Source organism: Ursus americanus, chromosome 2 (genome assembly GCF_024610735.1).
Source record: "Ursus americanus isolate L20-20 chromosome 2, mUrsAme1.1.p, whole genome shotgun sequence".
Lineage (NCBI taxonomy): Eukaryota > Metazoa > Chordata > Mammalia > Carnivora > Ursidae > Ursus > Ursus americanus.
The window spans coordinates 23,387,763-23,414,655 of record NC_142128.1 but is presented as its reverse complement, the minus strand read 5'-3'; the positions used below and the strand labels follow the sequence as shown (position 1 = coordinate 23,414,655).

At 37.5% G+C, this 26,893-nt stretch overlaps 1 protein-coding gene across 1 annotated transcript in view; it reads left to right on the top strand.

The window, feature by feature from the left end:
• LOC123778839 (phospholipid-transporting ATPase ABCA3-like) overlaps positions 1 to 26,893 on the top strand; it is a 144,981-nt gene that overhangs the window by 98,319 nt on the left and 19,769 nt on the right. Inside the window, exons 23-25 of the mRNA XM_087865578.1 lie at positions 6,302 to 6,480; positions 19,573 to 19,698; positions 19,925 to 20,119. Of these exons, the coding sequence (XP_087721704.1) occupies positions 6,302 to 6,480; positions 19,573 to 19,698; positions 19,925 to 20,119 (500 nt within the window). The remainder of the gene's footprint in view (positions 1 to 6,301; positions 6,481 to 19,572; positions 19,699 to 19,924; positions 20,120 to 26,893) is intronic.

Below are 26,893 nucleotides of genomic sequence, written 5' to 3'. Positions count from 1 at the left end.
TGCATATGGCCCTTCTCTTCACTACGTCTGTATCTTTGGGGTAAACGCCCAGTAGTGCAATGGCTGGATCATAGGGTAGCTCAATTTTTAACTTTTTAAGGGACCTCCACACTGTTTTCCAGAGTGGCTGTACCAACTTGCATTCCCACCAACAATGTAGGAGGGATCCCCTTTCTCCACATCCTCTCCAGCAATTGTTGTTTCTTGCCTTGTCAATATTTGCCATTCTAACTGGTGTAAGGTGGTATCTCAGTGTGGTTTTTATTTGAATTTCCTTGATGGCTAATGATTTTGAACATTTTTTCATGTGTCTGTTAGCCATTTGTATGTCTTCATTGGAAAAGTGTCTGTTCATATCTTCTGCCCATTTTTTGATTTGTTTATTTGTTTCTCGTGTATTGAGTTTGAGAAGTTCTTTGTAGATCTTGGATACCAGTCCTTTATCTGTAGCATCATTTGCAAATATATTCTCCCATTCCGTGGGCTGCCTCTTAGTTTTTCTGACTGTTTCCTTGGCTGTGCAGAAACTTTTAATCTTGATGAAGTCCCATAAATTCATTTTATCTTTTGTTTCTCTTGCCTTTGGGGATGTATCATGAAAAAGGTTGCTTTGGCCGATGTCGTAGAGGTTGCTGCCTATGTTCTCCTCTAGAATTTTGATGGATTCCTGTCTCACATCAAGGTCTTTCATCCATTTGGAGGTTATTTTTGTGTATGGTGTGAGAGAGTGGTCAAGTTTCATTCTTTTGCATGTAGCTGTCCAATTTTCCCAGCACCATTTATTGAAGAAACTGTCTTTTTCCCACCGGATGTTTTTTCCTGCTTTATCAAATATTAGTTGCCCAAAGATCTGAGAGTCCATTTCTGGGCTCTCTATTCTGTTCCATTGGTCTATGTGTCTGTTTTTGTGCCAGTACCATGCTGTCTTTGTGATCACAGCTTTGTAGTACAGCTCGAAATCCGGCATTGTGATGCCTCCAGCTTTGTTTTTCCTTTTCAACAGTTCCTTGGAGATTCGGGGCCTTTTCTGTTTCCATACAAATTTAAGGACTATTTGTTCCAGTTCTTTGAAAAATGTCCTCAGTATTTTGATCGGGATAGCATTGAAAGTGTAGATTGCTCTGGGTAGCATGGACATTTTAACTAGGTTAATTCTTCCGATCCATGAGCATGGAATATCTTTCCATCTTTTTATGTCTTCCTCGATGTCTTTCAAGAGTGATTTATAGTTTCTAGAATATAGGTCCTTTACGCCTCCAGTTAAGTTAATTCCAAGGTAACGTATGGTTTTTGGTGCTATTGTAAATGGGATGGATTCCCTAATTTCTCTTTCTTCGGTCTCGTTATTCGTGTACAGAAATGCAACTGATTTCTGAGCATTGATTTTGTATCCCGCCACGTTACTGAATTGCTCTATAACTTCTAATAGTTTGGGAGTGGCTTCTTTTGGGTTTTCCATATAGAGTATCATGTCATCTGCGAAGAGAGACATTTTGACTTCCTTTTTGCCGATTTGGATACCTTTTATCCCTTTTTGTTGTCTGATTGCTGTTGCAAGGACTTCTAGTACTATGTTGAATAATAGTGGCGAGAGTGGGCATCCTTGTCGAGTTCCTGATCTTAAGGGAAAGGCTTCCAGCTTTTCCCCATTGAGAATAATATTTGCAGTAGGCTTTTCATAGATGGCTTTTATGAGATTGAGAAATGTACCCTCTATTCCTACACTCTGAAGGGTTTTAATCAGGAAAGGATGCTGTATTTTGTCAAATGCTTTTTCGGCATTGATTGAGAGGATCATATGGTTCCTGAGTCTTTTCTTGTTGATATGATGTATCACGCTGATTGATTTGCGAATATTGAACCACGCTTACATCCTAGGTATGAATCCCACTTGATCGTGATGGATAATCCTTTTAATGAACTGTTGGATTCTATTAGCAAGTATCTTGTTGAGGATTTTGGCGTCCATATTCATTAGGGAAATCGGTCTGTAATTCTCCTTTTTGAGGGGGTCTTTGGCTGGTTTGGGGATCAAGGTAATATTGGCCTCATAGAATGAGTTTGGTAGCTTTCCTTCTGTTTCTATTTTTTGAAATAGCTTTAGAATAGGTATTATTTCTTCTTTGAATGTTTGGTAGAATTCCCCAGGAAAACTGTCCGGGCCTGGAGTTTTGTTATTTGGAAGGTTGTTTATCACTGACTCAATTTCTTCATAATCAATTGGCCTGTTTAAGAAATCAATTTCTTCCTGTTTCAATCTTGGTAGTTTATAGGTTTCCAGGAAGGATTCCATCTCTTCCAGATTGCTTAGTTTATTGGCATATAGCTGTTGATAAAAATTTCTAATAATCCTTCCAATTTCAATGGTGTTCGTCGTGACCTCTCCTTTTTCATTTATAATTTTAATAATCTGGGTCCTTTCTCTTTTCTTTTGGATAAGTGTTGCCAGTGGTCTGTCAATTTTATTGATTCTCTCAAAGAACCAGCTTCTAGTCCTGTTGATCTGCTCTCCTGTACTTCTGGTTTCTGCTTGGTTGATTTCAGCTCTAATTTTGGTCAATTGCTTCCTCGTGCGTGGATTTGGCCTGTCCCTCATTGCTGTTCCAGCTTCTTGAGGTGAGAATATAAAAGCTGCATTTTAGATTTTTCTATTCTTTTGAGTGAGGCTTGGATGGCTATGTATTTCCCCCTTAGGACTGCCTTTGTGGTATCCCATAGGTTTTGGACTGTTGTATTTTCATTCTCATTGGTCTCCATAAATTGTTTAATTTGATTTTTGATTTACTGATTTATCGAGTCATTCCTGAGCAGGATGGTTCTTAGTCTCCAAGTGTTTGAGTTTCTTCCAAATTTTCATTGTGGTTGAGTTCCAATTTCAGAGCGTTGTGGTCTGAGAATATGCAGGGGATAATTTCAATCTTTTGGTATCGGTTGAGACCTGTTTTGTGTCCCAGATCAAGTCTATTCTTGAGAATGTTCCATGGGCATTAGAATAGAATGAGTATTCTTTGGTTCTGGGGTGTAGTGTTCTATATATATCTATGAGGTCAACTCGTCGAGTATGGCATTCAAAGCCTTTGATTCTTTGCTTAGTTTTTGCCAGGGTGTTCTGTCTATTTCTGATAGTGGAGTGTTGAGGTCCCCTACTATAATGTATTTTTATTTATATGTCTCTTTATTCTGGTTAAGAGTTGGCTTGTGTATCTTGCTGCTCCCCTGTTGGGGGCATAGATATTTATAATTGTCATATCCACTTGTTGAATACTTCCTTTAAGAATAATATAGTGCCCTTCTGCGTCTCTAACTATAGTCTGTAGTTTAAAATCCAATTTATCTGATATGAGAATTGCTACCCCAGCTTTCTTTGGAGGTCCATTTGCATGAAAGATGGTACTCCATCCCCTTACTCTCAGTCTGAATGCATCTTTGGGTTCGAAATGAGTCTCTTGTGGACAGCAAGTGGATGGGTCATTTATTTTTATCCAATCTGCAACCTGTGGCGTCTTATGGGAGAATTTAAGCCATTAAATTAAGACTAAGTACTGAGAGATATGATTTTAATGATGCCATGTTGCCAGTAAAGTCTTTGTTTGTATTGGCTGTGACTTTCTGTTCTGTATCACTCTTGGGGCCTTTTTACTTTTATAGAACCCCCCGTAATATCTCCTGTAGGGCTGGTTTTGTGGTTATGAAATTGGTTAGTGACTGGCAATTCTGAAATGTCTTTATTTCTCCATCAATTCTGAATGACAGCCTTGCTGGATAAAGGATCCTTGGCTGCATGTTTTTCTCTGAAAGAGCTTTAAATATGCTCCCCCAACCCTTTCTCTCATTCCAGGTCTGTGTAGACAGGTCTGACGTAATTCTGATGACTTTGCCTTGGTACGTGAGAAATTTCTTTGCCCTGGCCGCTTTCAATACTGTATCCTTGGATCTAATATTTGCGAACTGCACTATGACGTGACGTGGCGTAGGTCTGTCGTGGTTGAGCTTGGGAGGGGTCCTCTCTGCCTCTTGGACACGAATGTTTGTTTCCCTCGCTAGATTAGGGAAGTTTTCAGCTACAATTTGTTCAAATATCTCTTCTAGACCTCTGTTTTTCTCCACCCCCTCGGGGATGCCGATGATTCTAACATTGGATCGTTTCATTGAGTCAGTAATCTCCCATAACCTACACTCGTGGGCATGGATTTTTTTAAGACCATCTTCTATTTTCATTTTTTCCTCTATTAACCCATCCTCCAATTCACTAACCCGTTCCTCTGCTTCTGTGACCCTGGCAGTCAGAGCCTCTAGTTTTGCCTGCATTTGGCTCACAGAATTTTTAATTTCTGTCAGATTCGCTCTCATTTCTGTCCTTAGGGATTCTATATTCTCAGTAACCTTTTCGTTAATACTTTTTTCAATTCTACTCATCATTTTGACCATCGTTACTCGAATTCCATTTCTGATAATTTGGTTACATCCATATCCATTATTTCTGTGGCAGAGGCCACAGACTCACTGTCTTTTCTTTGCTGGGGTGGGGGCTTCTCCTTGTCATTCTGATGAGGAGAGGTCCGGGGTTGTCCAGAGCCCAAATTATTGACTGGGTCCTAGGCCGTGCCCCTTGTTTTATAGGGATCTTAGGGATGTGGGCTTCTTCTTTAAAGATTTTATTTATTTATTTATCTGAGAGAGAGAGACAGACAGTCAGCAAGAATGGGAACAGAAGCAGGGGAGTGGGAGAGGAAGAAGCAGGCTCCCAGCGGAGGAGCCCGATGAGGGACTCCTTTCCGGAACGCCAGGATCACGCCCTAAGCCGGAAACAGGTGCTCAATGACTGCGCCACCCAGGTGCCCTGGGTTGTGGGCTTCTTGATTTTTCAGCCTGCCTTCTGTGTTCTGGGGGAGGGGCCTGCCACGCCGATACTCAGGCAACCCTGTTTGGGTAGAATCTCCGTGTCCCCTGCGAGGGGGGATGGGGATGGGCATGCTGTGAGCCGGTATTTCCAGGCTTTTGTTCTCTGGCGGCTTTCCCTGGCGGTCTGCTATGCCTCTTCTGAGAGTCAGAGCAGCAGAGGCTGAATTGTCACAGAACAGAGGGATTGCGGCCCGTTCTCCACTGATGTTCTGGCCACTTTAACTCTGTTTCTCTTGGTGCTGCTCAACCCTGCGGCGTCCCGGGATGTGCGCCCCGACACCCCGCGTCCCTGCCCTCACTTCCAGGGCCGGTGCGTCTCTGTCCTTTGTGTTTTTAACGCCGCCAGCCGCCCCGCGCGCTACCGGATCTCTCGGTCTCAGTCTATGCCCGGTGAGCACACCTCGATTCCGGAGTTCCGTGAGAAGCCTGGTGGCGCACGCACCCAGTTCAGGGTCTCAGTCTGCTGTTTCGCGGGTGCGGGTGCCGACCGCGAGTCCTCCCGCTCCCCTGTGCAGGTGGCCCGCCAGCTGCCAGCTGCCCCGTGCGCGCTCCGGGAGCTCCCGGTCTCAGTCTGGATCCCGTGAGCACACCGGGATTCCAGTGTTCCCCGAGATGCCTGGTGGCGCGTGTTCACGGCTCACCGGTCTCAGTCCGCTCTCTCGCGGGTGCCGTACATGAGTCCGCCCGCTCCCCCATGCAGGTGGCTGCCGCTTCCCAGCGCCCGAACGCGGCGGCTCCCTCCCCCTTCCATTTATCTTCTGATATCTGTGCACGGTTTCATGGCTCCCCTCTTCGTACCTCAATACTCAGCGCTGGAGATGTTCATTTGTAGAGATCTAGATGTATCTTCCTGCGTCTCAGGCTGATTCCGTGGTTATTTAGGCTGGTCTGGTACCTATCCAGCTCGACTCAGGGGACCGGCTGAAAAAGGGGTCCCCTACCACTCCGCCATCTTAACTCTCTCCCATTTTTACCTTTTTAAAGCAAAGTGTTATCTTTTGTAAGAGTATTTGCACTTTAATACTTTCTTCTAATTATCAGTTTAAGATTTCACACTTCTGAAAGGGTTTGGGGCGTATTTTTCATGGCATTCAATAATTAATAGACATATCAGTAAATGTATTAATACCTGTATGCTTACTTGATTACTATATATTATATTCATGAAATTAGACTTCAAAATTCATTGTAGAAAAGATATTTGTGTAGCAAGATAATCTCTTTTCACACTCCAAATAGTTTACTTGTCCCAATTTGGCCTAGTACATCATTCCATCCTTTATTTCTTATTTATTGTTTTCTTAGTCCTTGTTCATGGTGTTGGTGTTCTGTATTAAGATCTCTCTCTTTCTCTCTCAATCTCCCTCTCCCTCTCTCTCTCTCTGTCTGCCATTCTCAGATACTGCAAAGAACATTTATTCTTTGGAAGAGAAAATGATTGGAAAGTACGTGATTATGATGAGTATCACAGGCTTTATTTGCCTTCTCTTCATTTTCTTTTTGGACACTAATTTGTGGAAGCTAAGAACATTTTTCAATCAATATATTTACTTTGGTATCTATAAGACATTCAGGAAGGTAAGTAATTAAGCATGAGCTTTAACTCCAAGCAAAATCTTAAAAAAAAAAAAAAAGGTGGGGGAGGGCACCTGGGTGGCTCAGTTGGTTAAGCCTCTGGCTTTGGGTCGGATCATGATCTCAGAATCCTGGGACAGAGCCCCACATCTGGCTTCCTGCTAACGGAGAGTCTGCTTCTCCCTCTCCTTCTGCCTCTCCCTGGCTTGTGCTCGCACTCTCTCTCGCTCACTGTCTCTTAAATAAATAAATTCTTTTAAAAAAAAGAAAAGAAAGAAAAAGAAAAACTCCAGGCAAATGGAACATTAGGCCTAAGAAGCATGTATCTATACATGGCTATCTCAGTTACTGGTAAAAGAAAAACCTGTGTTCACAGAAATATATTTTCTTTTTTTAGGGATTTATTAATTTATTTTAGGGAGAAAGAGAGAGAGTAGTTGGGGGGATGGGGACAGAGAGAGAGAGAATCCTGAAGCACACTCCCTGCTGAGCTGAGTGTGGAGCCCAGCAAGGGGCTGGCTCGATCCCAGGAGTCTGAGATCATGATCTGAGCTGAAACCAAGAGTGGCTGCTTAACAGACTGAGACACCCGGGTGCCCCAGAAATATATTTTCTGAAATAAAATCTATTGAGGTAATTTACCTGCAATTAACTGCATTTGTTTTTATTGATTATTTCAAAGAACCAGATTTTGTGTTTACTAATTTCCTTTTTTGTTGACTGTTTTCTCTTTCGTTGATATTTTTAGTCTTTCTTTAAAATTTTTTCTTCCTGGGGCGCCTGGGTGGCGCAGTCATTAAGCATCTGCCTTCTGCTCAGGGCGTGATCCCGGCATTCTGGGATCGAGCCCCACATCAGGGTCCTCTGCTATGAGCCTACTTCTTCCTCTCACACTCCCCCTGCTGTGTTCCCTCTCTCACTGGCTGTCTCTCTGTCAAATAAATAAATAAAATCTTCAAAAAAATAAAAAAATAAAAAATTTTCATCCTTCTGCTTGCTTTTGGGTTACTTCCCTCCTACCTTCTTTATGAAAAGACTGAAACCACAGGTTTTAGGTCTTCTGTAATAATAGAAACACTTAAAGCAAAACATTTCCCTGCAAACAGTTCTCTAGGTGTATCCTGAAAAAATTTGATTTCTTCTATTTTCGTTATCATTCAAATGTTTAAGTATTTTTTTAATTTCCTGTATGATTTCTTTTTTTGATGTATGGATTACTTAAAAGTCTGTAAATAAATTTCAAAATATTTGGGAAGTTTCTAGATATATTAATTGTTACTGATTTCTAGTTTAATTCCTTTGTGGTAAAAAAACATACTCTATAGTCAATCCTTTCAAGTTAATTGATAATTGCTATATGGCTCAGCATATGATCAATCTTGGTGATATGCCCTGTGCATGTGAAATTAATGTATATTTTGTGTTTGTTAGTTGTAATGTTCTATAAATATCAATTAGGTTATGATGGTTGATAGGATTGCTTACATCACCTAGTCTCTAACTAGTATTTTTATTAGATTTATCTTACAGTTGCTGAGGAAAGAGTGTAAGATCTCCAATCTTGGTTATGGGTTTGTTTATTTCTCCCTTTAATTCTGTCATTTTAAAAAAATATATTTTGAATCTCTATCATTAAGCCAATAAACATTTATTATTATATGTCTTTCCAATTAATTGAATTATGGAGTGTCACTGGTAATGACATATATCTCTGGTAATATTCTTTGTCTGAAAGTCTATTTCCTGTGACATTAATGTGGCACTTTCACTCTTGTACATAGTTTCTCATGATATGCCATTTTACATACATTTATTTTCAAAATTCTATGTCTTTACATTTAAAGTGGCTCACTGTAAACAGCATGTAATTGGATTCTAACTTTTTAACCATTCTGATAATCTCTGACTTTTCCATTTGAGCATTTAGTCCTTCATTGATAAATTGGTATTTCCATCTACCTACCACATATATTGTCTTCTGTTTGTACCTTCAGTTTTTTGTTTCACCCTTTTCACATTTCTGCCTTAACTTGGATTAATTAACTCTATTGGAATTCCATTTTAATTTTTCAATTCACTCAAGCAATACTTTTATATTTATCTTTAGTGGTCAATGCAAGGTTTACAAAATATATAGTTAATTTTTCATAGTCTTTTTAGAGTTAATATTGTAAAATGTAGTAAATGTGAAGCTGTAAATATCCATTTATATCCCTCATTTTTTTAATGCTGTAGTTAGTGTATGTCTTACATCTATATATGACATTATGTTATTAACCATGAAAAATATTATATTTTGCTTTAATACATTGTGTATTTCAAAGTATTTGTATTTCAATAGCATCTCTGGTGCTATTCTTTCTTTTCTGAATACATGAATTTCTCTCTGCTACAGCTTTCCTTTAGACTGAAAACTTACTGAAGGATTTATTTTAGTTAAGAACTAGAGAAAACCTATGTTAGTCTTGTTTTATCTGAGAATATTTTTATTTACCTTCATTCTTGTAGTGTTTTTTGCTTTCTTTAGAAGACTAGGTTGATCTTTGGGTTTTTTCTTGGCACTCTACAATGTCATTTCACTATCTTCTGGCTTCTTTTAATTCAAATGAGAAGACACCAGTCATTTAAATTGTTTTCTCCTGTATGTAATGCATTGCTTTTCTTTGGCTGTTTTTAAGAGTTTATCATTATCTTTGGTTTCCAACAGTTTGACTATGATGTACCAAGGCATGATGCCAACTTTGCTAAGCCAGAACCTTATTTGCCAGAATCCTCTTCCCTGTATTATCCCAATTTAGAGTTGGTAAGGAAAGAAGTTCACATGAGATTCAGAAGGCAGAATTGAAGCCGACTTATTAGCCTCAGTCTTATAGCAGCACATCTCTCCTAAACTTGTTCACTTCAAACTGTACTAACAGCTGTACATAATGCCACTAAAAAGAGTATCATCCAACATAAATCAATCCACAGTTCTTTACTTAGGATAGGTCAGGGAATGACATTGTCATTTCCCATAATTTTATTCTTTTTATTTCAAATACTTGTTCATTTATTGCTGTATTCGATAAAATAATGAATATCTAACAATTCATTTTACTGCACTTTTCCTGTACATATGTTTATAACTTATTTATTTTTATTAAGTTTTTTATTTTAATTCCAGTATAGTTAACATAGTGTTATATTAGTTTCAGGGGTACAATATAGTGATTCAAAAATTCTTTGCATTACTGAGTGCTCATCATGATAAGTGTACTCTTAATCCTCTCCCCTACTTCATTCATCCCCCCCCATCCACCTCCTTTCTGGTAACCACCAGTTTGTTCTCTATAGTTAAGATTGTCAGCTTCTTGGTTTGCCTCTTTCTCTTTTTTTCTTTGTCTTGTTTCTTAAATTCCACATATGAATGAAATCATATGGTATTTATCTTTCTCTGACTTATTATACTTAGCATTATTCTCTCTAGCTCCATCCATATTGTTGCAAATGGCAAGATTCCATCTTTATGGCTGAGTAATACACACACACACACACACACACACACACACACACATATACCTATATATAGGTAGGTATATGTATATATCACTTCTTCTTTATCCATTCATGGACATTTGGACTCTCCATAATTTGGCCATTGTAAATAATACTACAATAACCACAGTGGTGCATGTGTGTCTTTGAATCAATGTTCTTGTATTCTTTGGGCAAATACCCGAAGTGCAATTGCTATTTTTAGCATTTTGAGGAACCTCCATACTGTTTTCCACAGTGGCTGTACCAGTTTCCATTCTCACCAACAGTATTCAGTGGTCCTTTTTCTCCATATACTAGCCAACAGCTGTTGTTTCTTGTTCTGTTGATTTTAGCCATTGTGACAGGCATGAGGTGATATCTCATTGTAGTTTTGATCTTCATTTCCCTGATGATGAGTGATATTGAGCATCTTTTCATGTGTCTGTTAGCCATCTGGATGTCTTCTTTGGAAAAAATGTCTGTACATGTTTTCTGTCCATTTTTTAATTGGATTATTTGTTTTCTGGGTGTTGAGTTGTATAACATCTTTACATATTTTGGATACTAACCCTTTATTCTATATGTCATTTGCAAATATCTTCTCCCATTCAGTATGTTGTCTTTTAGTTTTGACTGTTTCCTTCACTATGCAGAAGCTTTTTACTTTGATGTAGTCCCAATAGTTTATTTTTGCTTTTGTTTCCCTTGTCTAAAGAAAACATATCTCGAGAAAAGTTGCTATGGCTGATGACAAAGAGGTTACTGACTGTGTTCTCTTCTAGAATTTCCATGGTTTCAGGTCTCACATTTAGGTCTTTAATCCATTTCAAATTTATTTTGTGTGTACAGTGAAAGAAAGTGGCCCAGCTTCTTCCTTTTGCATGTTGCTGTCCAGTTTTCCCAACACCATTTGTTGAAGAGACTGTACTTTTCCCATTGGATAATCTTTCCTGCTTTGTCAAAGACTAATTGACCATATAACTGTGGGTTGATCTTGTATCCTGCAGCTTTACTGAATTTGTGTATCAGTTCTAGAAGTTTTTTGGTGGTCATTTGGGTTTTCTATATAGTATCATGTCATCCGCAAATAGTGAACGTTTTTCTTCTTCCTAACCAATTTGAATGCCTTTTATTGATTTTTGTATAGCTAGGACTTCCAGTACTATGTTGAATACAAGTGGTGATAGTGGACATCCTTGCCTGTAGTTGTCATTTTAGTGGCATCGTTATCTGGTTTTGGTATCAGGATAATGCTTGTCTCGTATAATGAATTTGGAACTTCTCCTTCCTTTTCTATTTTTTGGAAAAGTTTGAGGAGAATAGGGATTAACTCTTCTTTAAATGTTTGGTAGCATTTGCCTGTGAAGCCATCTGATCCTGGACTTTTGTTTGTTGGGAGTTTGTGATTACTGACTCCAATTTCATTGCTGCCTATCAGTCTGTTCAAGTTTTCTATTTCTTCTTGTTTCAGTTTTGGTAGTTTGTATGTTTCTAGGAATTTACCTATTTCTTCTAGGTTACCAGTGTTGGCATACAGTTTTTCATAATATTCTCTTATGATTGTTTGTGTTTCTGTCGTATTGGTTGTTATTTCTACTCTGGCATTTGTGATTTTATTTATTTGAGTCCTTTTTTTTTCTTGATAAGTCTGACTAGAGGTTTATCAATTTTATTGTTTTTTTTTTCAAGAAAACAGGTTCTGGTTTCATTGATGTGTTCTATTGTGTTTTTTTAGTTTCTATATCATTTATTTCTGCTCTAATCTTTATTATTTCCTTCCTTCTGCCATCTTAGGCTTCATTTGGCGTTCTTTTTCTAGTTTCTCTAGGTGTAAGCTTAGGTGTTTATTTGAAATTTTTCTTGCTTCTTGAGGTATGCCTGTTTTGCTATAAACTTCCCTCTTAGAACCACTTTTGCTGCAGTCCAGAGATTTTGGACCAGTATGTTTTCATTTTCATTTGTTCCATGTTTTTTTGTTTTGTTTTGTTTCTTCTTTTATTTCCTGGTTGACCCATTCATTGCTTAGTAGCATGTTACTTAATCTCCATATATTTGTGCTTTTTGGAGATTTTCTCTTGGCTCACTTCTAATTTCATACCATTGTGATCAGAAAAGATGCATGGAATGACATTTATCTCCTTGGATTTGTTGAGACTTGTTGTGTAGGCTAATATGTAATCTATTCTGTGTGCACTTGAAAAGAATAATCACAAACTCCCAACTTGTCATTCTTCACATGTTTATTTGTGGTTTTTGATTTGTGGTTACTGTTAGGCTTTTATATATCCTCTTCTGCATATAGCAGTCTATTGAGTTTATGGTTGTTTAAGTTTGAACCCATTCTTTTCCCCTTTCCTCCCTACATTTTATGTATGTGGTGTCATATTTCATTTCCTTTTATTTCATGAATTCTTTGACTGAATTTTTACAGAAATACTCATTTTTACTGCTTTTGTGTTTCCTACCTTCATACTGTCATTTTCTGTCTTTCCTTTCCACTCTTTAAAGTCCCCTTTAATATTTCTTGCAGGGTTGGTTTAGCAGTCATGAACTCCTTTAGTTTTTTGTGTATCTGGGAATCTCTTTTTCTCTCCTTCTCTTCTTTTGATTTGCATTTTCCTGATGATGAATGACGTTGGCATCTTTTCATGTGTCTGTTGGCCATCTGACTGTCTTCTTTCAAAAAAATGTCTGTTCATGTCTTCTGCTCATTTTGTAATTGGATTATTTGTTTTTGGGTGTTGAGTTGTATAAGTTCTTTATATATTTTGGATACTAACCCTTTATTGAATATGTCATTTGCAAATATCTTCTCCCATTTCATAGGTTGCCTTTTAGCTTTGTTGATTGTTTCCTTCACTGCACAAAAGCTTTTTATTTTTATTTAGTCCCAAGAGTTAAATATTTTTACTTTTATTTCCCTTGTCTCAGGAGACATATCTAGAAAAATCTTGCTGTGGCCAATGTCAAAGAAATTACTGCCTGTGCTCTCTTCTAGGAATTTTATGGTTTCAGGTCTCACATTTAAATCTGTAATCCATTTTATATTTATTTTTGTGTATGGTATAAGAAAGTGGTCCAGTTTCATTCTTTTTCATGTTGCTCTGCAGTTTTCCCTACACCATTTGTTGAAGAGACTTTTTCCCATTGTATATTCTTTCCTCCTTTGTTGAAGATTCGTTGACCATATAACTGTGGCTTTATTTCTGGGTTTTCTCTTCTGTTCTATTGATCTATGTGTCTGTTTTTGTTCCAGTACCATATTGTTTTGATTAGCACAGCTTTGTAATATAACTTAAAGTCTGGAATTGTGATCTCCAGTCTTGTTTCATTTCATTTTCAAGATTGTTTTGACTACTCAGGATCTTTATGGTTCCGTAAAATATTGGGATTATTTTTTCTAGTTCTGTTGGTAATTGATAGGGATTGCATTAAATGTGTAGATTGCTTTGGGTACAATAGACAGTTAAACAATTATTTGTTCTTCCAATTAATGAGCATGGAATGTCTTTCCATTTTTGTGTCATCTTTAATTTTTCATCAATGTCTTATAGTTTTCAGAGTACAGATCTCCCATGAGTCAATTCTTATAACATTTATATAACATTCATATAATTAGAGTTGCTGTTAAATAGCTGTTAAATAGCAGGGGTGTTTTTTCCAATTTCTGTTTACCAATAAAGATTATATTTTAGGGGTGCCTGGGGGGTTCAGTCAGTTAAGCATCCAACTCTTGATTTTGGCTCAGGTCATGGTCTCAGTGTCATGGGATTGAGCCCCTCATTGGGCTCTGCACTCAGTGCGGAGTCTGCTTGTCCCTCTCTCTTTGCTCCTCCCCCTATTCGCTCTCTCTCTCTAAAATAAATAAATAAAATCTTTTTTTAAAAAGATTATATTTTGACCCATACCCTATCCTTGTGTTAGCATTTGGCACTCTTTATGAGTTGGTGAAAACAAAGGAATAATTCCAGTCATATTTTAAAATGGAGAATTTTTAACTTTGAAAGTTAAATCTTTATTTTTATTTTTATTTTAATAAAATTAAATGTGGTAAAGATGAATCCTAGCTTGGGGTGGTCTACACAGACTGTCAGAGTCTCAGCAACCTCCCAACTCCTCATTTCTTCACAACTTATTTTTTTTCCTTGTCTATATGGCAATATGTTGGGGTTTTTTTTCTCCTTTGCCCATAAGTTTTTATAACTTCACCAACATATATCATATTGTGTATTTCAGTATTCTTTTTCTTAGGACATGATTTCTTTAATTTCAAAGTTAATCATCTAAGTTTTACCATGTTTGAATTTTTACAAATATTTATAGGTGTGAAACCATTACAATCTCATCATACTCGAAATATAGAATATTTTCATCATGTCAGAAATTTTCCTTTGCAAGGAGCTCTTAGGTTTACTCCCCTAGTATTCTTCTGAGGTTCAGAGTATCTATGGTAATGTCCCATTATTCTTTCTTCATATTGGTAATTTGTTTATTTTTTTATTGGTCAATTAAACTAAAGGTTATTGAATTTTGTGGATATTTTAAATAACCCACCTTTGGTTTCATTGATTTTTTTCTTCTATTATTTCTATTTCCAATATCACTGAGTTCACTCTTGTCATTATTATATCTTTCTGCTTATTAGGGATTTACTTGTATTATTTGACTTTTATTTCTAGTTTCTTCTGGTAGAAGTTTGGACCACTGATACTTTATTCTTTTTTGAAAACTTCATTCTTTTTAATATAAATATTTAATGATATAAAAATCTCTCTAAACACTGCTTTTGGTACATCTCATAAATTTTGAAATATCATGTTTTCATTTCATTCTCTTCAAGACATATTCTAATGTCTTTTGTGATTCCTTTTTTGATGCATGAGTTATTTGTAAAGAGTGTTGTTTAATTTCCAAATATTTCAAAATTTTATATAGTTCTGTTGATTTCTAATTTTTTTCTAATTTTTTTTATTATTGCTGTACTACATATTCTTCTTTATTCATAAATTTCATGGCCCAAAATATGCCCTATCTTGATGAATGTCCCTTCTGTATTTGAAAGAAGGCATATTCTGCTCTTTTTGGATGCAGTGTTCCTTAACAGTTAACTAGGTAAAGTTGTTTAATAATGTTGTTCAATTTTTCTATATTCTTACTGTTTTTTCCATCAACCTGTTGTACCTATTGTCAAGAGATTAGTGTTAAAGACTCTTAGCATGTCAGTGGATTTGCCTATTTCTCCTCCTTATTTATTTATTTACTTTTATTTTTTGGTTTTGGCCTTAACTATTTAGAGTCTAAAATATTAGGTGCACATGCACTTAGGATTTTTATATCCTCTTGATGAATTTAACCCTTGTCATATATGTAATTGCTCTTTAAAAAATCTCTGGTGATATTCCTTGTTTTATAATATACTCTGTCTGATGTTACTCTGCCAATCTTTTCATGTATACATTTTTTATGGTATATCTTTTTTATCATTTGACATTTAACCTGTGTATATTATTTTTGAAGTGAGTTTCTTATAGATAGCATAGTTTATTTTGCTTTTTATTCAATCTGACAATCTCTACATATTAATAGAATTGAGACTATTCCTAATGTAATTATTTATATGGTTGGGTTTAAATTTATGATCTTGCTTTTTATTTTCTTTCGCATCTATACTTTATTTTTTCTCTTTTCATGTCTTCTTTTGGATTAGCAGTATTTTTATGATTCATTTGCATCTCCACTACTAATTGATTAGCTGAATCTCTTGGTTGTAATAATATAAACTCTTCCATCCATTTGCACAGAATATCTTTTCCTTTGTGTCTTTTTTAATTTCTTTCATTGTCTTATACTTCTCAGTGTACAAGAATTTCACTTCCATGGTTATATTTATTCCTAGGTATTTTATTCTTTATAATGCAGCTGTAAATGGGATTGTTTTCTTAATTTCTCTTTCTGATGGGTCATTATTAGTGCACAGAAATGCAACAGATTTTTGTACATTGATTTTGTAAACTGCAACTTTACTGAATTCATTAGTTCTCTTTCTTATGATTTTATCTCCTTTTGAGCTTCTCTTTTGTTCATATGTTGTCTTCCTAATTTCATTAAATTGTCTGTTTGTGTTCTCTTATAGCTCACTGAACTTCTTTATAACAATTATTTTGAATTATTTTGTCAGGTAATTTTAAAATCTACATTTCTTTGGGATAAGTTATATGAAATTCATTGTGTTCCTCTAGTGGTGTCATGTTTTGTATTCAAATTTTTTTTGGTGTTCCTTGATTTTTTGTGTGTTCCTTGTAGCCCTGTATATATGTCTGTGCATTTGTAGGAACAGCCGCCTCTTCCAGACTGTATAGACTGGCTTAGGTGGGGAAAGACCTTTACCTACATATGGGTGTGAGGGCACTGGGGGCGGGGTGGAGTGCATCTCTGGCTCTGGTTTCAGTGGGGTACAACAACATCTCTGGCTCAGGGTGTTGGGGTGAACAGTGGAATAAACTCTGGTCTGTTCCATTAGCTGAGTTTAGCATTACTGAAGATTGCAAGGGTCTTTGGCAGCAAAGGCTTTAGTGTCTCTAGCAACAGTGCGGGATGCTCTTGTCCTTAATGACAATGGCTGCTGGGATCTTCGTGCTCTACTTTTCTCTCAAGAAGAGAAATTGTGAACAAAGAGATTCTTTTTGGTACCAAGCTGTGCTAAGTTGAGGAATGGGTTGATGTGGGTAAAATGCATCTTCTACTTTTCTATATGGGCATCCCTGGATTTTCTACTCCACCAGGTTGCTGCATCCTCTTTAACTGTACTCCAGAGGTCTCCAGGGTTATTTTCTCTGTGGATATTTGTTAAATCATTGATGGGGGGGGTGGACAGTAAGCACTGGGGTCTCCTAATCCACCAGCACGCTGATATCACTCTCCATTGTTTTTTGTAAAAAGTCAGGTGTTACTCTTATTGGAAATATAAGTGATAAGTGTTTATCTCTCATTGATTTCAAGATTTTCTCCCTGCCTTTGGCATTCAGCATTTTTTCTGTCTGTACAGATCTATTTGTGTTTATCATACTTGGTATTCACTAAGCTATGGATGTGTATATTAATGTTTTTCATGAAACCTGGGAAGTTCCAGCCATTTCTTTAAGTATTTTTCTGCTTACTTCTCTTTTTTCCATTTGACATTCCCATTATGCATACATTGATGCACTAAATGGTATCCCACATTTCTCTGAAGCTTTGTTCATTTTTCTTGATTGTTTTTCTCTCCATTCTTCAGGTTTCACACTCCCTTTGTATCTATTTAAGTTTTCTAATTCTTTTTTTCTGCCAGTTCAAGCTTGTTATTGAACCCTTCTAGTGATTTTTTCATTTTAGTTATTATACTTTTCAACTCCAGAACTTCTGTTGGATCCTTTCTTTTATAATTTCTATCTTGTTACTGGTAATCCTTATTTGATACAACATTGTCATCATACCTCCCTTTACTCCTTCAAGCATGATTTCCTTTATTTTGAAAATAGTTATAATGACTACTTTGAAGTCTTTGTCTATTATATCAGACATCCGGTCATTTAATGACCGGCACAGGCAGTTACTCTTGCTTACTTTTTTTCCTGTGTGTGGGACACAGTTTCTTGTTTCTTTTATAACAATTTTTTTTCTGAACTCTGGATATTTTAAATATGTATTGGTTCTGTGAGTATTGTCCTTTCCCAGGAAATTTTTGTTGTTTGCTAGTTTGTTTAAGTAACTGGCTGGGATGTTTCTGTGAAGTCTATTTTCCTTGTAGTGTGAAGCCTCTGGTATTGTTCTTCAGAAGATGCAGACCTGGGCATGGGGGTAGTAACCCTGGAATGACAGTGGTTTGAAGGTCTCTCTTTGTCTCTTTCCATGTCCACACCCAAGTTAAGCTTCACTAACTGCTAGCTGATTTTTGTATTTCTTTCATCAATGCCATAATACATAAATTGCTCCATTGAGGGAACCATTAAATTTGAGCCTCTTTGCAGAAGTAGTTTGAGATCAGTGTTAAAGATGAGTTTCACTCCAGTAGAGCTCTTCATAGCTGTCTCTTTCCCTGGTTCTTTCTAGTAAAGTAGGTAGCCTATAGTTAATTTATATTTCTAATGAAGCTACCGGTCATTTCTTTATTGCTTTACACAAAAACTTCCATTGTTTTGAGAGGATCTTAAGCTTTAATTTCCCTATACTATTTCAAATAAAGACAGTTTCTTTTATAAAAGAAAGTATTCTTTAGCCTTTCAGTGTTTAACATACTGTAATTATAATAAGTCACACTTGATTGATCTCAGTTGCAGCTGTAGTTTTTCCTGAGGTATCCAATTCTGGAAAAAAGACAACACTATGTAATCCTAATTTTTTAATTTGAGGAAATAAAAATCAATCTGTTCTGAACTGATTGGACAGAACAATCTTTAAGGGGCGCCTGGGTGGCACAGTGGTTAAGCGTCTGCCTTCGGCTCAGGGCGTGATCCCGGCGATCTGGGATCGAGCCCCACATCAGGCTCTTCTGCTATGAGCCTGCTTCTTCCTCTCCCACTCCCCCTGCTTGTGTTCCCTCTCTCGCTGGCTGTCTCTATCTCTGTCAAATAAATAAAATCTTAAAAAAAAAAATTAAAAAAAAAACAATCTTTAAAATTATGCCTATTTTCTGTTCTACCATCTTGAAATCAGTTTTCTAAAGTTATTTGGTCTAGTCAGGAGTAATAAAGAGCATTTATCTTGTAATATTTATCTTGAAAATATATGCCAATGAGTTTCTTAGGAAAAATCTTGTTAAACCTTGCTGATTTTCTTGGCTTCTATTCCTGATTGATTGACGAAAAAAGTTATTATTATGTATTCATGACTGTTTTTTAGAGTTTCCCTACCATCTTGGGATGATTTCCTTCTTAAAGATCCAAGTGATAAAAGCCATTTCCCTGAATGCTTTATATTCTTTTAAACAAATAGCATGATTTCACTCATATGTGGAATTTAAAAAACAAAATGAATGAACAGAGAGAAGAAAAGAGAGAAAGACGCAAACCAAGAAAAAGACTCTGAACTATAGAGAACAAACTGATGGTTATCAGAGGGGAGGTGGGTGAGGGGGTGGGTAAAATAGGTGGTAGGGATTAAGGAGTACACTTGTGATGAGCACCAGGTGTTGAATGGAAATACTGAATCACTATCTTGTACACCTACAACTAATATTACACTGTACATAACTAACTGGAATTTAAATAAAAACTTAAAAAATAAAGATTTAAAATTCTTAAAATTCTAAAGATTTAAAGTACACATTGTAGCATGTTAATTCACACTCTTTCTACTATGTTGAATGACTTTTTCTTCTCCTCTGGTCTCCACCATCATTCTTCTGACGAACTATTTATTATTCAAAACTTAGTCAAGTTGTACATGATGCTGAGTAATATTCAGATACTTTATGGAATGACTAAAATCTTATATTTTAATGTCTTTGAGATTATCCCCTAGCTTAGCTTTCATGAAACCACCCACTGTAGACTAGACACCTAAAGAGCATTCACTTTTATAATTCTTGTTTTGAAAATGTAGGAAAAAGTGTCCAAGGAACTATCTGGAGAATCTGATGATGAGGATGTACAAAATGAAAGACAGAGAATCCTGGGGCAGCCTCAGGAGTTCCTAGATTCCACAGTGCTTATTAAGGAACTCACAAAGGTAACATCATTCACTGGCCAATATAGGCTGGCTTCACTTATCCCCAAGAGTATGTCATTGGTGTCCAGGGCACACTGTGGTTCTTCAGAATCTATGTGTATTTTTCCAGTGTAATAGCAGAGTTCTTGTGAAACTGTCTGAAGTCGTGGTCCATAGGGGTCTGAGGTATTTATTTATTTGATCTTCAAATACTCTTTACTACATTGTATTTTCTGGATTTTTTTAGATATATTTTAAGTATCCAGTCATTCTGGCTGTGAAAAATATCTCTGTTACAATCCAAAGGGGAGAGTGCTTTGGATTGCTTGGATTCAATGGAGCTGGAAAAACTACTACCTTCAAAATTTTGACGGGTGAAGAGACTGTTACCTCTGGGGATGTGTTCATTGAGCATGTTAGCATCACTAAAAGTCTTCAAAAGGTAAGACACTATTACAATCTAAGATATGAGAAGCTTGATACCTTGGGGGTACAGGTAATAGGCAGGCACTGAAGAAAATAGATGGCAAACATGGTAGACATTGATATTGATACTGTTGACTCAGTAGATTCTGGAGAGAGAATTAAATTTTGGAAGAGAGAGAGGCAACAAGAATAGAATCAAGACAAGATTATCTTTTGTGTTCTTTGAAACTGCTAGAGTAAAAGGCAAGTTCTCTCAAGAGTACATCTAACATATGCCAGACAAGGTGCTGTAAGGAAGACTGGGCAGAAGATGCAGTTCATTTACAAATGCAGTTTGCTTGTAACTGAGGTCTTCATGCACCTTAGAGCTCTGGAACAGGATGGCCTTTCAGAATGGTCCCAAATCAAGGCAACATAGCCATCTTTTGTATCCCTGAATCAGCCAGCCATTGGGTGCATGTGCCAACTGGGAGAGAGTGCATAACCTTGGGGAAAGCTAAGTGGAAAGAAAAATTCAAGAGGAAAATTGTGAATGGCATCAGATTCCAGGAAATCTCAGGCAATGTAAAGCCTGAAAATGGTGTATTGGATTTAACAACTAGAACTTCACTGATGCAGTTAGCAAGAACTATTGTACTATGGTCACTTGAGTGGTAGTAATGGGAGCCTAAATGGTGCATTCCTTTCCTCTTTAGTTCACGGCACATTGTCATGACATGAGGAAGATGGGGCTGTGGGAACCTGCATGCTCTAGGATGAACAGTATTCTAGTAACAGAGGTGAAGCCAAGAATTTGGGTTATACTTTAAAGAAAGTTAGCTTTGAAGCAAAGGGAAACATTAGAATTCACCCAAAGTTGTGAGGATGAGACAGGAGACATTTTATATATTAAACAACTTGAACCACATTTATACTAGAAGGGAAAAAATTGAAATAGAGGAAGAAGTGATGTATGATGAAAGGAGATGAATGGGTTCTTTCAGATGGTTTTTGGGATCAGAGATTCCAAAATTCCCAGCAGGCAGTATGGAGGTTCCTCAGAAAATTAAAAATAGAAATACCATACAATCTGGAAATTTCACTGCTGCTTATTTACCCAAAGAAAACAAAAACACTAATTCATAAAGATACATGCACCCCTATTTTTTTTGTACAATTATTTACAGTAGCCAAGATATGGAGGCATCCTAAGTGTCTGTTGATAGATGAAGGGATAAAGAAGATGTGGTATATACAATGGAATATCATTTAGCCATAATAAAAAATGATATCTTGCCATTTGCAACAACATGGATGGGCCTAGATGGCATTATACTAAGTAAAGTAAGTCAGACAGAGAAAGACAAATACCATGTGATTTTACTTATATGTGGAATCTTAAAAAACTAATGATTTTATTAATTTGGGTCCTTTCTCTTTTCTTTTGGATAAGTCTGGCCAGAGATTTATCAATCTTATTAATTCTTTCAAAGAACAAGCTTCTAATTTTGTTGATCTGTTCTACTGTTCTAGTTTCTATTTCATTGATTTCTGTTCTAATCTTTATCATTTCTCTTCTCCTGCTTGGTTTAGGCTTTATTTGTTGTTCTTTCTCCAGATCCTTTAGGTGTAAGGTTAGCTTGTGCATTTGGGATTTTTCTGATTTTAAAAAAATATTTTATTTATTTATTTATTTGACGGAGAGAGAGACAGCCAGCGAGAGAGGGAACACAAGCAGGGGGAGTTGGAGAGGAAGAAGCAGGCTCCCAGCGGAGCAGGGAGCCTGATGCGGGGCTTGATCCCAGGACCCTGGGATCATGCCCTGAGCCGAAGGCCGATGCTTAACAACTGAGCCACCCAGGCGCCCCAGATTTTTCTAATTTTTTGAGAGAGGCTTGAGGGCTATGTATTTCCCTCTAAGGACCACCTTTGCAGTATCCCATAGGTTCTGAACTGATGTGTTTTCATTTTCATTGGTTTGCATGAACTGTTTAAGTTCTCTTTAATTTCCTGGTTGAGCCATTCATTCTTTAGCAAGATGCTTTTTAACCTCCAAGTGTTTGCATTCTTCCCAAATTTTTCCTTGTGGTTGAGTTCCATTTTCCATGCATTGTGGTGTGAAAATATGCAGGGAACAATTTCAATATTTTGGTATCTGTTGAGACCTGATTTGTGACCCAGTATGTGATCTATTCTGGAGAAAGTTCTGTGTGCACTTGAGAAGAATGAATATTCTATTGTTTTAGGATGGAATGTTCTGTATATATCTACAAAGTCCATTTAGTCCAACGTGTCCTTCAAAGCTCTTGTTTCTTTGTTGATCTGCTTAGATGATCTGTCTATTGCTGAGAGTGGAGTGTTGAAGTCTCCTACAATTAATGTATTATTAGCAATATGAGTCTTTCTTTTGGTTAAGAGGTGGTGTATGTAGTTGGCTGTTCCCATGTTGGGGGCATAGATATTTACAATTATTAGATTTTCTTGTTGGATAGACCCTTTAAGTTTGATATAGTGTCCCTCTACATATCTTACTACAGTCTTTGGTTTAAAATCTAATTTGTCTAATATGAGAATTGCTGCCCCAGCTTTCTTTTGAGGTCCGTTGGCATGATAAATTGTTCTCCATCCCGTCACTTTCAATCTGGAGGTGTCTATAGGTTCAAAATGTGTCTCTTGTAGCCAGCATATGGATGGGTCCTGCTTTTTTATCCAGTCTGAAACCCTGTGCCATTTGATGGGAGCATTCAGCCCTTTCATGTTGAGAGTAGCTATTGAAAGACATGAATGAAAGAGGAGAAATCACGACCAATACCAAGGTAATAGAGGAAATTATTGGGACTTATTACCAGCAGCTATATCCCAACAAACTAGGCAATCTGGAAGAAATGGATGCATTCCTGGAAACTATAAACTACCAAGAGTGAAATAGGAAGAACTAGACAATCTGAACAGACCAATAGCCAGCAAGGAAATTGAAACAGTAATTAAAAACCTCCCAAAAAACAAGAGTCCAGAGCCAGATGGCATTCAAGGCGAATTTTTCCAAACATTTAAAGAAGAAATCATACCTATTCTACGAAGTTGTTTCAAAAAATTGAAATGGAAGAAAAACTTCCAAACTCAATCTATGAGGCCAGCATTACCCTGATCGCAAAACCGGGGAAAGACCCCATCAAAAAGGAGAATTACAGACCAATATCCCTGATGAACATGGATGCCAAAATACTCAACAATCTCCTAGCCAATAGGATCCAACGGTACATTAAAAGAATTATTCACCACAACCAGGTGGGGTTTATTCCTGTGATACAAGGGTGGTTCAACATTCACAAATCAATCAATGTGATCATATTAACAAGAGAAGAGACAAGAACCATAGGATCCTCTCAATTGATGGAGAAAAAACATTTGACAAAATACAGCATCCTTTCCTTTTTGTTTGTTTGTTTGTTTTCATGTGCCCTTTTTTAAATAATTTTTTATTATGTTATGTTACTCACCATACAGTACAGCATCCTTTCCTGGTTAAAACTCCTCAAAATACAGGGATAGAGGGAACATACCTCGATATCATAAAATCCATCTATGAAAAGCCCATTGCGAATATCATTCTCAATGGGGAATAACAGAGGTTTTCCCTAAGGTCAGGAACATGACAGGGATGCCCACTCTCATCACTGCTATTCAACATAGTACTAGAAGTCCTAGCCTCAGCAACCAGACAACAAAAAGAAATAAAAGGCATCCAAATTGGCAAAGAAAAAGTCAAACTCTCACTCTTTGCAGATGATGTGATACTCCATGTGGAAAACCCAAAAGACTCCACCCCCAAATTATTAGAGCTTATATAGCAATTCAGCAATGTGGCAGGATACAAAATCAGTGCACGGAAATCAGCTGCACTTCTATACGCTAACAATGTGACTGAAGAAAGAGGAATGAAGGCATCGATCCCATTTACAATTGCACCCAAACCCATCAGATACCTAGGAATAAACCTAAACAAAGAGGTAAAGGACCTATACTCTAGAAACTACAGAACACTTATAAAAGAAATGGAGGAAGACACAAAGAGATGGAAAAACATTCCATGCTCATGGATTAGAAGAATAAACATTGCGAAAATGTCTCTGCTGCCCAGAGCAAACTACACATTCAGTGCAATCCCTATCAAAATACCATCGACATTTTTCACAGAGCTGGAACAAACAATCCTAAAATTTGTATGTAACCAGAAAAGACCCCAAATCACCAGGGGATTGATGAAAAAGAAAACCAAAGCTGGGGCATCACAATGCTGACTTCATGCTATATTACAAAGCTGTGATCACTAAGATGGCATGGTACTGTCACAAAAACAAACAGACACACAGACCAATGGAACAGAATAGAGAGCCCAAAAATGGACCCTCAATTCTATAGTCAACTAATCTTTGACAAAGCAGAAAAAAATATCCAATGGAAAAAAGACAGTCTCTTCAATAAATGGTGCTGGGAAAATTGGACAGCTACATGCAAAAGAATGAAACTGGACTACTTTCTTACACCAAACACAAAAATAAGCTCAAAATGGATGAAAGACCTCAATGTGAGACAAAAATCCATCAAAATCCTAGAGAAGGACATAGGCGGTAATCTCTTCAACATTGGCCACAGCAACTTGACTTATTTTAAGACATGTCTCTAAAGGCAAGGGAAACAAAAGCAAAAATGAACTTTTGGGGCTTCATCAAGATAAAAAGCTTCTGCACAGCAAAGGAAACAGTCAAGAAAATTAAGAGGCAACCCACGGAATGGGAGAAGATATTTGAAAATGACATTACAGATAAAGGGCTGGTATCCAAGATCTATAAAGAACTTCTCAAACTCAACATCCAAAAAACAAATAATTCAGTCAAAAAATGCGCAGAAGATATGAACAGACACTTCTCCAAAGAAGATGTACAAATGACTAAAAGACACATGAAAAAATGTTCAACATCACTAGCCATCAGGGAAATACAAATCAAAAGCACAATGAGATACCACCTTACACCAGTTAGAATGGCAAAAATTAACAAGACAGGAAACAAGTGATGGTGAGGATGTGGAGAAAGGGGAACCCTCTCACACTATTGGTGGGAATGCAAGCTAGTACAGCCCACTTTGGAAGACAGTATGGAGGTTCCTCAGGATGTTAAAAATAGAGCTACCCTATGACCCAGCAATTGCACTACTGGGTATTTACCCCAAAGATACAGATGTAGTGAAAAGAAGGGGCACATGCACCCCAATGTTCATAGCAGCAATGTCCACAATAGCCAAACTGTGGAAGGAGCTGAGATGTGCCTCACCAGATGAATGGATAAAGAAGATGTGGTTCAATATACAATGGAATATTACTCAGCCAGCAGAAGGATGAATACCCTCATTTGCATCGACGTGGATGGAACTGGAGGGGATTATGCTAAGTGAAATAAGTCAATCAGAGAATGACAATTATCATATGGTTTCACACATATGTGGAACATATGGAATAGCACAGAAGACCACAGGGGAAGAGAGGGAAAACTGAATGGAAGAAATCAGAGAGGGAGAGAAACCAGGAGAGACTCTGGACTCTGGGAAACAAACTGAGGGTTTGTGGAAGAGGAGGTGGGTTGGGGATGCACACCCTCAGGACCTTCTCAGCAGTTAACCCAGGAGCCCTGCCTCTCTGCCCTTTGTGCTTCTAAAAGCGCAAGCAGTCCTGGGTTTGCACAAGTGTTCCCAGCTCTTGGGAGCGGTCCCGTGAGCGGCCTGGGTTCCCGTGTGCCCCTGCAGCTCCTGGATCCTGTTTAAGCACTGTTATCCTATTATAAAGCCCTTCCTGGCCAGCCATTAGGGCTCTGTGAGTTATCTCTGTGTCCCCCAGCACAGGACACTTTCGCACGCAGGTATTATATCAATTTCCAGGGCCAGCTTATAGAGGTTCCCTCCCCCTTCTGTTTATCTTCCTCTGCCTGCAGAATCACGCCTCCACCTTTCATACCTTGGGACAGGTGGTGTTTTTCTGCTTGTAGAGATCCAGATATATATTTTTACATCTCAGGCTGATTTCGTGGGTTCAGAATGGTTTGGTAGATATCCAGCTAAATTCAGGGGACTGGTTGAAATGGAGTCCCCTACTCCTCCGCCATCTTTCACAACTGATTTTTTAAAAAAGATTTGTTTATTTTAGAGAGCATGTGTGAGCAAGGGGAGTATCAAAGAGAGAGGGAGAGAAGCAGACTCCACACTGAGTGAAGAGCCCAACCTGGAGCTGGATCCCAGGACTCTGAGATCATGACCTGAGCTGAAATCAAGAACCTGATGCTTAACCAACTGAGCCACCCAGTGCAATTGATTTATAAATATTGAACTTGTATTCAACAAAATTACTAAATTCTCTTAATTCCAACATTTATCTATAAATTATACTGGAAGGTTTACTTTTAAATCATGACTGCTGCAGATAATGAGGGTTTATTTTCCTTTCCAACCCTATGCTTTTTTTCCTTACCTTATTGCAATGGCTAGGACCTGTCCTCAGCACACAATAGAAATGGCAATTGCAGAATCTCAATCTAAAACTCACGGGCAAACTTTCTTTTTTTTTTTTTTTTTTTAAGATTTTATTTATTTACCTGACAGAGAGAGAGACAGCCAGCGAGAGAGGGAACACAAGCAGGGGGGAGTGGGAGAGGAAGAAGCAGGCTCCCAGCAGAGGAGCCTGACGTGGGGCTCGATCCTGTAACGCCAGGATCACGCCCCGAGCCGAAGGCAGACGCCCAACCGCTGTGCCACCCAGGCG